The following is a 15,555-nucleotide window of genomic DNA, read 5'->3' as shown; positions in this document are numbered from 1 at the left end:
TGTGTAGCCAGTTAAGTAGGTGATGAGACATTTTTTTCCAAAACCATAAAGGACTTTTAAAATATTTTATTTCTGACCATTTTAACAGTGCAGATTTAAATGGGTTAATGACCCACTTAAAAGCCTCACCCTACTTCATTTCCTTAATTTTCTTGAGGCTCTATTTTCTTTGTTTTTTATGCAGCTATACTACTTATTAATACAAGACACTTCATTTAGCATTATTTAATAATATGGGTATTTTTGAAACAAAATTTACTTTATTCATTTTCCCCAAATGGTTTGCAAAAAGCTAACATTCTCACATGAACAAGCTCATGTTTGACTAATAGTTAGTTGTTATTTTTGTAGGCATTTTGTAGAATTCATGATTATTTTAGACATAGACGTTTGTAAAAATTAAAGCACATACTGCATGTGAATTTTAAATCCATCTGAGAATAAATAAACATGTAAATGAGAAATTGGCCTGAGTTCAGTAAAAAACTAAAGTGGAATGTGATTAACTGAATAATTGCCTTGAAAATTTACTGCCACTGAGACTGCCACTCCTGCTACAAGGTTAGTGTGTGTAATAGATATTCTTATTTATTTTATATTATGGGTTATTTTTGAACCCACCTGCACAAATGCACATACTGAGTAGAACATAAGAGTTAAGCAAAGCACAATCACCCTTTATCAAAAGACTGGTCATAATGAACTCTGCAGCTACTATGCTTAAACTCTTTAGATGTAACCTTGTGAGAAGGTAATATTTTTTTTCTTGTAATTTATGTTTAGGGATAATTAAAGGGTCATATACAAATTCTTCTTAAGTACATATTTGCATTTTCTCTCCCATCTTTAAAGTACAATCAATCAAAATAGCTTCAGTTTTTGTGTTATTTCGCAATTTTTTTTTCTCTTTGGGGCTACATGTTATCTGATTATTGAAACCTTGTAATTCCACGAAGTGCTGTTGGATTTTCTTGTATTCTATAAATCCTTATACTATTTATATCATGCAAATAAAAGTTTCTTTTCAACTCAGTGCTAAACAATAAAAAAGAAATAGAAGAAAGGTGTGGAATAATTGGAAGGAACATAAGCTTACAAAATGATATTAAGCTTTGCAAAGTGAGAAGTTTCCATAATTTTTGTTAAAGCTTAGTTTTAAATCAGAAGGTTAGAGAAATAAACCTGATGTATCATTTGCACTTTGCTGATCTGCTCACATTGTTTTTTTTTAAAGAATGGAACACTTAGGTGCTTTGCTTTAATACAGTAAAACACCAGTACAGTTTTTTTTTTAACTTTAAAATAAGTACAAGAAATATGTCTCATGTCTTCATTAAATATTAAATATATAGTCCCCTCCACAATTATAGGGCCCTAAGGAATCCGTTTTATTTTTTTCACAAATTCCGTTTTATCTTTTTTTGATTTTTGGTTTTCACTGTTTTATTTTTCCTTGATTCAGATTTTTGGGTTTTTATGTTTTTTTTTTTTTTGTTTTTCTTTTTCTGAAACTAGCAACAGCTACAACAGAACAAACAATAATGAAGTGCCACTTTACATTTCTTTTAATGGAATAGCACACTAGAAGAACTGAAACTTATTTTGCAGTTCCATTCATCATGTAGGAACCCAGATTCTCCATGATGCTGTATGCTGCTAAAATGTCATTAAGATTCAGCTGGTTGTTGTGAAGGGACTGAAGTGCTGCCTGCGAAAAGGTGAAAAAGTTGCAGCTCTCCATAAAGATAACATCTGCCAAAAAGTACTGGTCGCCAGTACCTGTAATTATGCAAATTATTTCAAATTATTCTTAAACCTTAAATGTTTACAGATTGAAAACGCACATCTGTAGGTTCATCTACTGCATGTCTTGAAAATAGTTTGCTTTTCCTTTGTAATGAATTCATCCACAAGATGCTAAATCGAAGAATTAAACAGAACAGAGAAAGAGAGACCTGCTTTTAAGGGCTTGTTGCATGTGAGGAGAATCCTGCTGTTCTGCCCAGGCCTGTCGGTGCTGAGTTTATAACGGAAGAGTGAAATGTGGACCTTGTGTGCCACGTCACTGTGAGGTAAAACATTAATTAAATCCAAAAACATCATTTTTGAAAAGGGAACCCGTTAACAACCAGTGCCGTTCACTAATAACATTTTTCTGTGGGAAAGACTGTTAATACTAGTTAAATATAATTTCATGTACAGTTAGAACTGCCTACATAAAATAATTACCATACAGCCAAATGTTTAATCACCTATCAATATTTTGAGAACTATGTGCTCTTGGCTATCAGTGGTTTAATTAACTACAACATAAATTTTATTGCCCTGAATCTTTCAAAGAATGGTGTCCATATGTTGTTCAAAGTCACAGGGCAAATGCGTTTGACGAAAACTGCTGTCATTTTTTGGCAGCGCACCTCCTTGTTTATAATGCTTAATAAAAAAAGGACACATCTTCCTAATTTTTTCAAGAAGTATGTCTGATTTGCTGCGGTGGGCTTGCGCCCTGCCCAGTGTTTGTTTCCTGCCTTGCGCCCTGTGTTTTCTGGGATTGGCTCCAGCAGACCCCTGTGACCCTGTAGTTAGGATATAGCGGGTTGGATGATGGATGGATGGATGTCTGACTCGCCTAAGTATCTTTTCATGTCCAGTATATGGTATGCTGGCAAAACTTGCTGAAAACTTGTTGTCCAGATTCGTAAAAGTCACTGGGATATTGGTGTCCCCTCACTTTTTCAGTTAAGCTCGTGTTTCTTCTTTTTTTTAAAATAGTTCGGGTATCTGATACAGCTCGCTTCGACATTTCTGTCTTGTGCAGCTAGCTAATTTGCGTGCCTTTAACGAGAAAAAATACAGGAAACATACAAACAGAGGCATGACTGAATTTCTACAAAGATTTGCGTTCGATTGAAAAACAACAAACTAAAAAATAGTATCTGAATGATAGAACTACAGATTATTCAATGCTTTAATTTATTGAGAAATTTTGTAACAGTCACCCCTTCAGCCTCTAAATTCTGCACATTTCCATTTTTATGTGTTGATTCCGTCCATTTTTCTGTATCTCAGAAAACATAGGGCACTACAATCATTGTCACCTCTTGTAAAGATGAGTAAAAAGGGTTGAAAAAAAATCACCTTTTGGTGAATTATCTTAATCTCGCAGTGAAAAAAATGAGAGCAATCCATCCTTTAATGGAAGTAAATTTATTCTGAGAAAAAAATAATTCCTCATCAAGGCTGGATTTCTCTCAGTTTTTTTCAACGTGAGAAACATATAAATAATTTTGGAGGGGACTCTCCATATAATTCTTTATAAAAATGTAGAATTTCAATGATATTTTTAAACCTTCATTCCTTCAGACCACATGATCTGCCTCATTTCTAAGCAAGTATTTTAAATCCTAATTTAAAATAGTTGATAATGTGTTATATTTAAAAACAAGAAAACCTGTGCAAGCTATGTTGTTACTGTTTCAGTTGTGGGTTTTGCTTGTTGGAGCAAATGTGTTTATGAAAGTGGCAGATGCACAGTATGATTACGTTTTACAATTTATTGCTAAAGCATAAGTGCATACTTTTTTGTTGAAGTAAGTGTGTCCAATTAATATGAATGTTTTGGGAAGTTGTTACACAGTGCATTTCTAATGCCATCCATAATAGAATAGAGCAGCAGGGTACAAATTATACATATGATAGAAATGTTGCAAGGCTAGAGGTATACAGATTTCCTTATTAATTTCACAGTTGCATTGTGCTTTTGGAGCTGTGCTTTAATGATAACCATTTATTCATCTTTTAAAACTTGTATTTACTAAATTATTTTGGAAAGAAAAAATATTTCACAAGGTATTTTTAATGTAGTAATGAATCAATAAAAATTCAAGCAATTACTTTACTTTTGCAATAAGGTTGCTTAAGGTCTCTTGCCATAATTTAGATGTGTTACTTTTAGAGCAGGTGTCAAATTGAAGGCCTGCAGACTGATCCAGCTTTTTGGACTTTTTAAATAGGGCCTGCTTCATCAATATTCAAAACATGCTATGTAGGGCCTGTGTTGATTGTTACTTTTTTCACAGACTCTTTTTAAACTGTGTTTCATATGTAGACATCCATAAATAATTTATATTTATGCCTGCCATTTAAATGCGCCTGCAGTGTCCGCTTGCATTTATCTGTGCAGCATGTGAAATTAATTTTAGTGTCAATTTTTGCGTAACTATTTGTGAAACAACACATAGCTGTTTTGCTCATCTCTTGTAACTAACTTTACAAATACTTTCCATAGTGAAAATACCATACTTGATGCATGAGTACCGATATGCATCAACCTGAGCAAAAAATGTATCCTTTGCATTTACATTATCGTTCAGTTTTGTCAGTTTGGTTTTGATAGATTCCATACTGGCAAGAGAAAGAGTAATATTATGTATCTCTGTATGAATTTACTATTTTTGTTTGCATTCATGATTGTGATGTCTCTTAATTTAAACAGAAACATCCTAATTTTTTTAGATACAGGAGGAGCCACAATTGCACCTCCGAGTTCTTTGGTTGAAAAAGACAGAGAACGTAAGTATTGTAAAATACACTTCTATATACATTTTAGCAACAAAAAGAAAAAGAATAACTGATGTTGTACATACTATAAATTATTGTTAAAGGGGCTACTGTGTCCAGCCAAAAGAGAATTTAATATAGTAAAAGGAATTTTGCAAATAAGTGGTCCATATTGCTTGATTAGTTAGCTAGATACTAACTGGTATGATTTGAGTCACTTGAATTTTCTATTGAGAAACAGTCTTATTCATTCATTGTTAAAGTAACCATACAGTAGAGAAATGATATTATAATAACTTTCCCACCAAAATGTTCATGTATATGTATATTTTTGGGCTTGAGGTGCAATTGGAAGCTTGGTTTAAAGTTTTTGTTGACAGAAGATGTGGTTAGGAAGAAAGTATAGATTGATCCACTTCAAAATTAAAGTCCAAAAGGAGTGTGGCAGTTGTATACTACAACAATAGCCAGCTTAAGTTTAACAGTGGGTTGTTTATATCCACAAGCTGAAAATCCTAAGAAACATTTTTTATGAGCAGCAGAGATTTCAGAATGCTTTCAGTCTAAATGCAAGTTTTTATTCAGGTTACCTAGACAAAATCTTGCTGTGCAAGATCTGTTGTCTCATGAAGTCATTCCTCTTATTAGTCAGAAGATGTTCAGATGCTTTACTTGTTATGCATTGCCAGGTGTAGTACTGCATTTTGTGGCAACAAGAAGATGAAACTACTTGTAGAACATGAAGGAAAAAATACAAAAATCAACTTTAAACATACCTGACAATGTTACCTTAGTAATTATGACAATATAATAAGAAAATGTAAATAAATAAAAGCAAACATCACAAATAGAATCAGCATTGTATTCTGATAATACAGGATGTCCATATTAGAAACTCGCTGCATCAGTTTGCTTCTGTTATCTACAATTAACATTAAGAGTAGAATTTATGAAAGAAATTTAAGTAATGGTTTTAGTCATTTAAATATTGCCTAAATACAGTAGTAAAACATAACAGGTTTTAGATGTAAAAATTATATCTCTGGCTGAACAATGCAAAAGCACCTTCAGTAGTGTTTGCTAAAGAGAAATTAAAATTAAATCTGCTGCCTCCTCTCCAAGGACTACATTTAACAGCATCATTTTTCCCCACTTCATATCATATGTATTGCTTCTGCCAAAATTGTATATTTCCCAAAGGAAATGTTTTCAGTATCATCTCATCATAGTCATAGTTGTTACTTTTTAGTCATTTGGTTGGTTTCTGAAAAGTGTCAGTAGTATAACCAGTGAAGGTAAATAGTGGAATAGTTACAGTAGTATTCAGTGAAGCAAATAAATGCTTACTCCCTCAACTGGATGAACAGAAATTAAAAGAATGCTTCTTTATGCACTGAATTGTTATTCTCATTATTTGTAAGTAATTCCAGTACTAAACTATTACATTTTTGACCTTAAAAATCACTTACTTGTGCATGTAGTTAATTTGTTTTAATTTTTTCAATTTTTAGTTGTAGCTGCATCGTATGGGTATGAAGAGGAAACCAGGCCTCGTATTCCCTCTTCTAAAGCAGCAATTCCACCACCAATGTATGATGAACCAGAACGAGCCCGATCCCCACCACTTCCTAGTAGCTCTTTTATTGCAAACATGGGGTATGTAGAAATATTTAGTTCTGTTAGGACTGGTAAGAATGAGTTGGGTGTAATTATTTGTCAGAGAAAAAATTAACCAGTTAGTGTTTTATATTGTTTTATGCATTTCTTGTGTTTATTTGATGACTAAAAATACTTTTATTTTTCTTGTATTCATATCTGTTTTTTTTTTCTTTACAGGGGGACAGTGGCTCATAAAATTATGCAAAAATATGGTTTCAGAGAGGGTCAGGGTCTTGGGAAACATGAGCAAGGTTTGAGTACAGCCCTTTCTGTTGAAAAAACCAGCAAGAGAGGAGGGAAGATCATTGTGGGAGATGTTACAGACAAATGTGAGTATTATGCTGATGCATTTCAAGCAGTGAAAAAACTGCCTTAGGCTTTAAAAATATTAAGGGCATCAAACATACTATCAAAGACAATGCCTGTTTACACTCATTAATATTCCTGAATTAGTGGAAAATTTTGAGTATTCAGTTGTTTTAATTCTGTTTGAAATTCCAAGAATATTGCATCAGTCTTGGGGCAAATACATTTTTTTTATTATTTAAAAATAAAGCTTAACGAATGACATGACAGTAATTCAAAATTATAAATTTTCCTGTGGTCTTTGGAAAGCTACTTGTAGGCATGCTAGTGACAGATTAAAAGATAAATGTGAACAATGTCGTTCTTATAAGTGTTTTATCTCTGTTCTGTTATCAGCAGTTGTTTAATGTTTTTTTTCTTTCCCAATTTATTTTTTGATTTCATAATATGAGTTTTAAATTAGTAACTGAAATGAAGAGGAGCATTGCTTAGTACACCATTTAAAATAATATAATATTGATTGTAACTCTACCTATATAAGCAACATTTTTGTGCTGCCTAGGACAAAATTGCACATTATTAAATATTTCAAAGCTCAGAAGAAACATAACAGAGGAATTAAACTAAAAAAAGACAAGAAAAGTCTTCATCCTGCCATGCTTCTGCTTGACTTTGGTATACATGGCATGGATATGGATTCGAGCATGCTTTGGTTTTGCATAATGGTTATTACTGTACATTATTGGATATGAAGACTCAGAATATTATTGGAGAATTAGAAAGATCCTACTTCTGCATTAGATTCATTTTCCAAATCTAAGGAATTGATGAAAAATAAATATTACGGCTCACTTAATGGAAATAACTAGTATCAATAATGTTAAGTGTTTTGTTAATGGGAAATATTTTAATAAACATATATCTATCCATATGTTTTCTAACCAAATTAACCAGTATAATATTCAATTTTACTGCATTTCTCTGTTTAAATATTTTTATCACCTTTAGATTGGTGATGTCTTCTAATATAAACTTTTTTTATGAATACCAGAAAAAGAATTTGTGCTTTTAACAATTTAGCCTTAAATATGCAGAATGCTCATTAAAGTGGAATAAACTTTGTTTATATATCTTTTCTATAACAGCAGCAGCAAGTCAAACTGCCATACCTGGAAATGAACTACCTTTGTGGGCTTCAGGTACTTTTTCAGTAGTTATTATGTGCATTCACTTTATTAGTGTAATATCAGTAGCAAGAGTAGTCAGCATGTGTTGCAACTTTTACTAGGTAAACTTTATTTTCCCACCAGTTTTAATTTGACCCTGTGCAGCATATTGGAGATTTAATATAATATATTGTGAATCTGAACTGAAAGTAATGAAAATTTAAACTTTGAAAATGTATCCTTGGAGTTTTCAGCAATTTTGTGCATGTATGGAAAGTTCAGGATTTAAAAAGCTATTTCACTTTCTGGCAAGTTATTCATTGTGCATCCATTGCTTTTGACTATATTATTCCTGGGGTTCACCTAAGAATCTTTATTTTAGTATCAGTTCAGAGTATTTTTGATTTTTGCAAATTGTGCTTTATCCTTGTCTCATAAAGTAAAACTATGATATACATTCCAACTGGCATTACTTTTACTATATAGCATGTCTGCTTTCGAAAGTTTCACAAGTATTTTAAGAACTGACATACAATGTATGCAACTTGAGGCATTCATGCTGTTACGTGTTATTAATAAGAGATTTCAAAAATACGGTTTAGGACACATTTTGAGAATTAGTATTTACAGTTTCATTTTTAGTATTGATTACCAGACATAAATCCATCAAAAATATTTGTGAAAAAACAAAGTATTAATAGTTATAGTAAGCATGTGTGTGTCTGTCTGAATGTTTAGAAAAAAATATATAGCCTTGAAAAAGGTGTATCTGAAGTATTCAAACCTTTCTAAAAGTACATTTGAGAAGGTAGTATGCATGCTTCGGGGTTCAAAGATTATCTTGTATATGCTAAAGAGAACTGATGTAGGACATTAGATTTCTTTCAAAAGTGGCTGAGTTGCCTAAAAGAAATTATATTTTTATTAAAACACTTTGGGCATGGAGTTAAGTTTGGTTTGGTGCCCTATTGACTGCAATTGTTAGATTCTTGAAGAAATGTTTTTTTAAATAAATATTACTAAATACAACTTCACTTAACAATACAAACACAATAAAAGCTAAAAAACAGTTGAGAATGTATCCTTTAGAATAGCAGTAGTGAGTTGCCCAAATAAAGCACTTATCATAGGCCAACAAGAGTCCTGTATCACCTCAGTTATTCAGTGGCTTATATGCTCAATCTTGGATTTTTATTTTTACAGTTTAAAAAAGAAAAAGGCAATAGTTTTGTAATGATGAAACACATGAACTCTAATCACAAGTTTTCTCATCTGTTTTCAAAAATGTAATAGTGCTTCATAACATTTTAGTTTTTTAAAAAGTTAAACTGCTAAATTTATATGATAAAATGAAAACAAAAACTGAACAGTGTCAGTGACTATAAATCTGCTGTCTCTGTATTCTGCCCAGTTTGTAAAGACTACATTTTTGTTCAATTTAATTTACAATATTTATTACATTGAATGCCATCATTTGCACTTTCAATTAAAAATGTCTAAATTTATTTATGCTATTAGATAAATTGTTGTTTCTATTTCAACATTTTGAAGCAAAGTCATTTTTCCTTATATTGTGTTTGGTTATTATTGCTAATCATTACCTAGATGTATTTTGAATAATCTGTAAGTAGCTAAGAATGAAAATATTGCTTTTATTATTAGTATTAGTATTACTGCAAATCTTTGGCAAACATCCATCTAGTGAAACGTCGTCTCTGTTCAAGGAACAAAACCAGAATTGTATGCCACAAAATTTTATTTTTTCATTCTTCAACTCTCTCATTCTAATATATGGCTAGTGTCTAGCTCAGCAGCAACAGTTGTAAAAAGGGGGAACCAGCCTTGAAATGGGTTCCACCCTGTCAATGGTATATTCACCTATATAGCATTGCTGGACAGGCTAATCAGTCTATCTTTGGACAGTCTACAGAAAACAACCCAGAGATGTAAAATAAAGTACCTTGTTACACAAGTAAACTGCAAATAAGGTAGTTTTAGTCATATTACTTATTTTTATTCATTACTTGTAATTTTATTTCAAATTTAAAAAATATCAACTTTTCCATGTAATTCTAATTTACTCTTGTTTTTCCCCTGGTGTTAACTTTCATTAGATTCATCAAAAAAATCAGAGGGAAATCCATTAACTGAGATTTTGAAGTATCCTACAAAGGTTGTGTTGCTTCGGGTAAGAAATTCTTCTATAACTTATTTGCAAGACTGATTGTGCTGAACAACAAAGTGAGTAAATATCACAAACTGTTAATTTATTTGTTTATGTTAACTAGCTGAGTTATCCATTGTTGCCTGGGAGAGAAAAAAGAGATGTAAGCATTAATTACAAAACACATTATATCAGACTTAAACATGTTGCATTTACTATATAACTATTGTGATTATTAGAAAGAGTATTTGTGTTCAGTACTCTTGGTTTAACTCTAGAGACAAAATATGACCCCATCTAAGATGGAGCCATGACAAAAACAGTGAGGGAAATGCTTGATTAAAAAATACATCAGTCAGAAATTGAAACCAAATTTATTGTTTGAAATGCAAGTGTGCTGAGTTTCCTCATGGGATTAATAAAGTTTATCTAATCTAATCTAACCATAAAGCCACCATCACATTTGTGGCATCTTTTCTCTGTTGACACATTACATTGTAGAATTTCTTGCCACTTACTCTGAGCCTTAGCCTCCCCCCACTGTTTGAAATTTATATATCAAAAATCCAAATTATCTTGAGAAGTACCTGTATGCAATATTTTATGTCTGTGGCATGGGTAAAAAAAAAGGCTACGCATAAAGAGCAAACAAATGGAGTTTATGCTTTATACATATAGTATCCTTATGTGGCCAGATTGGATTCTCAAAGGAGGGGGACAATTCATTGAAAATTTCTAGCTGTCACAAAAAGACTCCAGACAGTTAGAAAGGTTTGGGACAGCCACCCATATATTATGATCCTGGCCGCAAAAGGTTGAAATTTGATTGAGTTGTTTACAAGACTGAGTCCAAAACAGAACTGAATGCTTGGAGGTAAGATGACAGTTTTAAAGGGTGGTAGAGGAGATTATGTCATCTACATAATGCCTGAACCAGAAGTGACGCCATCAGAGATGCCGAGACCTGGCAGGATTTCCCAGGAATGGTCTGGAAGGAACTGATAGAGACAGTCAGCACTCTCTGCCACCCCCTGGTCTGATGTAGCATTACACTTACTCAAGTCATTTAGTTGTCTCCTAATCACACGTGTGTGACATCGTGAACGGTAGCGAAAATCTGCTGCTGTAAAGGCTATGCTCAAAGTTTCTCTTTCCTAAAACACCAGCCCCCTAATTTCCTCCATTCTGTGCCCTTAAAACCACTGGGGGTGCGGGGGGAGTAAGCTAAAGTAGCTGAACTCAGTCTTGACGTTGATCTAAAATAAAAAAGCTAAAATTAAAGTTATCAATTCAGGAGCTTAGTAGCACAAGGTAAATGAAGCTTAATGCTTATTTTATATGTTGAAATGAGTGTTCTGCTGGTGTTGTTAGGCACATTTACTGATTTGGGTGTTATGAGTGCTGAAATCTGCATCTCCTGTGGCTCTTAATTATCAGTTTTCTTAATGGCGGTCCTTTTTCAACTCATTTTGACAGGGTGTTACACATTGTTTACTTCGAATGTATATCTTGCAATTCATATTTTCATAAATATAGCTACCAGTTTTTTCAGTTTTACATAATCTCCAACAAGGTCATCATAATTGAAGAACAGAGAATCCTTAAATAGTAGTGAAAAGTTAAGTGAATGTGTAGTTCAGTTTTATCTCTAATCCACTGATGTATTTGATGCCATTGCGTAATCTGATATTACAGAAAGGTTTTTTCTTTGCAGCAAATTATGCTTATATTTAGCACATTGAAAGTGTACCTTGCACATGTGACAAACATATGTGTTGGTACCAGAAGTAAACACCTCTGTTCCACACAAACAACCACTCAACCACATTCCCCTCCCCACAAACCTCCAAAATGGACGATGAGTTGATTAGCCTAGTAAAAACATGCGCCTTGTTGGAGACTTCATGAAATCACATGCTTTGACACATTCTTCATTTCATACGGGGCACTCAACCACCGTCCTATTGCTTTGATTCACGCTTTATTGCTATATTATCAAAAGGGAAGTGGTGCGTACTGCCATAGCATACCATGGCACACCAGGGAGGCTACAGTAAGACTTGGGGGCTTCTGTAGTTATCTGTTTCTTTGCTTCGGTATTGTTTTGGTACTGGCACTGAGGTCCAGAAGCTGGTATCGATACCAAAGTTATACGTTTGGTACAAATCCAACACTTGTAGACAGTTCATTGTAATCAGAAACTTGCTATCAGTAGTACCAGGTTAACAAGTGCACCATTACTCTTTGTAGCTCAAAATCGCCACCCCTACTTTGAGTGCTATCTTCATGAGGTGTTACATTAGTGTAGAAATATCACAGTCAGTGAGGTGCCTAATTGTCCCTACCCAGTTTTAACACTAAAATCACAGGCCACCTTAAATTCCTTCACACCTCTCCATCAGCGTCTTTTGTTTTGCAAATGTGTTGATCAGTGCAAGCAGCCTGCTATCACATCCCCCCCATTGACGTAGCTGAGTCCGTCACAAAATTCTCAGAGTTCAAGTCTCTTTATCAGGGATTGAGGTGTCTGGAGTTGTATAGTGTAAATAATATATCATTATTTGGAATACAGTAATCCCTCGCTATATCGCGCGTCGACTTTCGCGGCTTCACTCCATCGCGGATTTTAAATGTAAGCATATCTAAATATATATCACGGATTTTTCGCGGATTTCTGCGGACAATGGGTCTTTCAATTTATGTTACATGCTTCCTCAGTTTGTTTGCCCAGTTGATTTCATACAAGGGATGCTATTGGCGGATGGCTGAGAAGCTACCCAATCAGAGCACGTATTACATATTAAATAAAACTCCTCAATGATATACGATATGCTTCACGCGCGCTGCTTCGCACACTTAAAAGCGCTAACAGTCCGTATTGATTTTTCATTGTTTGCTTTTCTCTGTCTGTCACTCTCTCTGAGAAATACAGGCAGATACTTATCCATCATGCAATACCATCAGGGCGGTGTATGATTGTCCCCATTATCTGCTCCTGACGGAGGGGGTGTGAGCAGAGGGGCTGTTTGCACAGTGGCTATTTGCTTAGAAGATACGGACGCGCCTGTAAAAAAATGTTGAAAGGCTACCTTCACTTTGATGCCTTCATTGCACCGCTTTATCGCGGTGCTTGCATACTTAAAAGCGCAACTGGCCTATTGATTTTTGATTGTTTACTTTACTCTCTCTCTGACATTCTCTGCTCCTGACGGCGCACCTTGAAGAGGAAGATATGTTTGCATTCTTTTAATTGTGAGAAAGAACTGTCATCTCTGTCTTGTCATGGAGCACAGTTTAAACTTTTGACTAAAGGGTGTTACTTCATGTCTAGAGGGCTCTGATGTTAAAAAATGTATTTAGAAGGTCGTAAACGGGTTTTCAATGCTCTAACTGCGAAAATATTAGATTTATAAATAAAGAATCCTACTTCTTGGAAATCCATTTATCTGTCTGGAGCGGATCAACCGCTATAAATGAGGGTTTACTGTATAACTGTGCGGAGAATATTTATAAACAGTGTGGGAGAGTTTCTAAGAGCTTAAAATATATAAAAATAACCATACAAACATATGGTCTCTACATCGCGGATTTTCACCTATCGCGGGGGGTTCTGGAACACAACCCCCGCGATCGAGGAGGGATTACTGTACATACATTTCATGTGTGTTCCGTGTCTACAACAATCTGTGTAAGTGTAGGATGACAGCAACTGCTGAACACATAGCTAAAACAGAAACTTTTTCCATGTTATAGTAATAATGATGTGAAATGTATAATGTGTGAACTTAAAAAAGCAATTCTGAATGTAAGAAATAACAGAGACCTTTGATATATTCTACAATACTTCATTCTATATCTGAAACGTGACTGCAAACAAATTTTCATTTATGTTGTGAACTATACAGTTTTTAAATCATTTTAGTCTTCAGCTTCCTAAAGAGAACAGACAGGAAACCATGTATTAAAACCCAAGCTGTAATTTATATATAGTGCATCTGGAAAGCATTCACAGCGCATCACTTTTTCCATATTTTGTTATGTTACAGCCTTATTCCAAAATGGATTAAATTCATTTTTTCCTCAGAATTCTACACATAACACTCCATAATGACAACGTGAAAAAAGTTTACTTGAGGTTTTTGCAAATTTATTAAAAATAAAAAAAATGAGAAATCACATGTACATAAAATAAAGCACATGAAATAAATGAAAATTTAACCTCACTTTACTTTTTAATAATGTCTTTGTTTTTCAGAATCGTAGATACCGTCGTTCTCGGCATATGGTATGGAGCAGCCAAGTCCCAGATACGCATACTACCTTCATACTTTTCAACAATCAATTCAAATTTACGCGAAAAAACAAAATCACATGAAAACTCACATAAGAGTTATAGTGCGGGTTGTTCACTGAATGCTAGCAACTGGCGTACTGACGCTCGTGGGCAGTCGTGGCCTTGTCTTGAGAGAGGTAAACAAGGGTATTGCGTGGTGTTCTAGCATGTGAGTCATATTCCAAACAAAGGTAGTATACCAAGCAAAATTTTTCGCGTAACAGGACGTATACCAAGTTGGACTTATTCCAAAGCAGGCGTATACCAAGGTACCACTGTACTTGTAAATATCTAAACATTTTACATTACCAGTGTAAGCTGGTGTGAATAAGTATTTTTTCTATGCACAACTCAACATAAGGCAGTAGGATCAAACTACCCACTTGTTTTAGTTTCTATTGCTAGCTGGACTGGATACTGTAATAGAATTATTTTTAGCTAACCAAAGACATTTGATGGAATAAACGTTATCATTTTGGAAATACACATATTTTTTGAAAGCTCCTGATTAGGCTGCTCTGTTATGGCCCCATCATTCATTTGACACTAAGATATGACATTTCAGAAATTACGTCAAGGTGTACAAATAGTTAACAAAGTGCACAAATAGAAATTAGTTTGTCAGTGGTTTAACAGAACAGAAATAGAGAAAACCCTGCCAAATTTAACCATTCCTACCTAAATCTTTTGGTACCAGTTTACCTGTCTCTGTATGTATTGTTAATACAAATGCTGGGCTGCACTTAATAGAAAAAACCAAGGGAAGCAATTTCTGTACTTGTATGATCTTTATAACACATGTAGTAGTATTATTTTAATGGATTCTATAGGGCCAAAAAATAAGTTTTAAAAATACATTTGCCCTCTTCCTAATCTCTACTGTTTGTGAACATTTTTGACACCAAAATTCTTTAACCAAAATACTGTATGTTATTAGATAAAATGAGAAAACAACCATTTTTCATCCTCTTCACTGATTTATTAAGTGAACAAATTAACCAACACCATTCCGGCACCATGAGAAAAAATATTGCCCTCTTGAAATTGCTGGTTTTGCCACATTTAGCTGTAATGACTGCAACCAAATGCATCCTTGTAATTCAGTTCAGTATTTACTTCCCATTCTGGACATTCTGCAGTTTTGTATATCACATGATAAAGTCCACAACTATACAAATTCATTAAAATACACGATCTAGTGTCATTTAATTCTTGAGGTTCCCAGTCACTTTCATATGTGATTAAATGAATAAGAGGGTTAGCTTGGTCAAAGTAGCCATGGCATCCAGTGCTACTGCAGGATACTGAGAAAGGAAATAGAACAGAGAAGGCCCAATAAAAGTAATGTCTGTCAAACATTTGTTTTT

The 15,555-nt window shown here is 33.8% G+C and overlaps 1 protein-coding gene across 1 annotated transcript in view; it reads left to right on the top strand.

Moving 5' to 3' along the window:
- Positions 1-15,555, top strand: part of rbm17 (RNA binding motif protein 17) — a 54,934-nt gene that overhangs the window by 20,562 nt on the left and 18,817 nt on the right. Inside the window, exons 6-10 of the mRNA XM_039761333.1 lie at positions 4,516-4,572; positions 6,072-6,216; positions 6,397-6,548; positions 7,671-7,724; positions 9,806-9,879. Of these exons, the coding sequence (XP_039617267.1) occupies positions 4,516-4,572; positions 6,072-6,216; positions 6,397-6,548; positions 7,671-7,724; positions 9,806-9,879 (482 nt within the window). The remainder of the gene's footprint in view (positions 1-4,515; positions 4,573-6,071; positions 6,217-6,396; positions 6,549-7,670; positions 7,725-9,805; positions 9,880-15,555) is intronic.

The sequence above is a fragment of the Polypterus senegalus genome, chromosome 8 (assembly GCF_016835505.1).
Source record: "Polypterus senegalus isolate Bchr_013 chromosome 8, ASM1683550v1, whole genome shotgun sequence".
Classification (NCBI taxonomy): domain Eukaryota; kingdom Metazoa; phylum Chordata; class Cladistia; order Polypteriformes; family Polypteridae; genus Polypterus; species Polypterus senegalus.
This window is presented reverse-complemented; position numbering and strand designations above follow the sequence as displayed.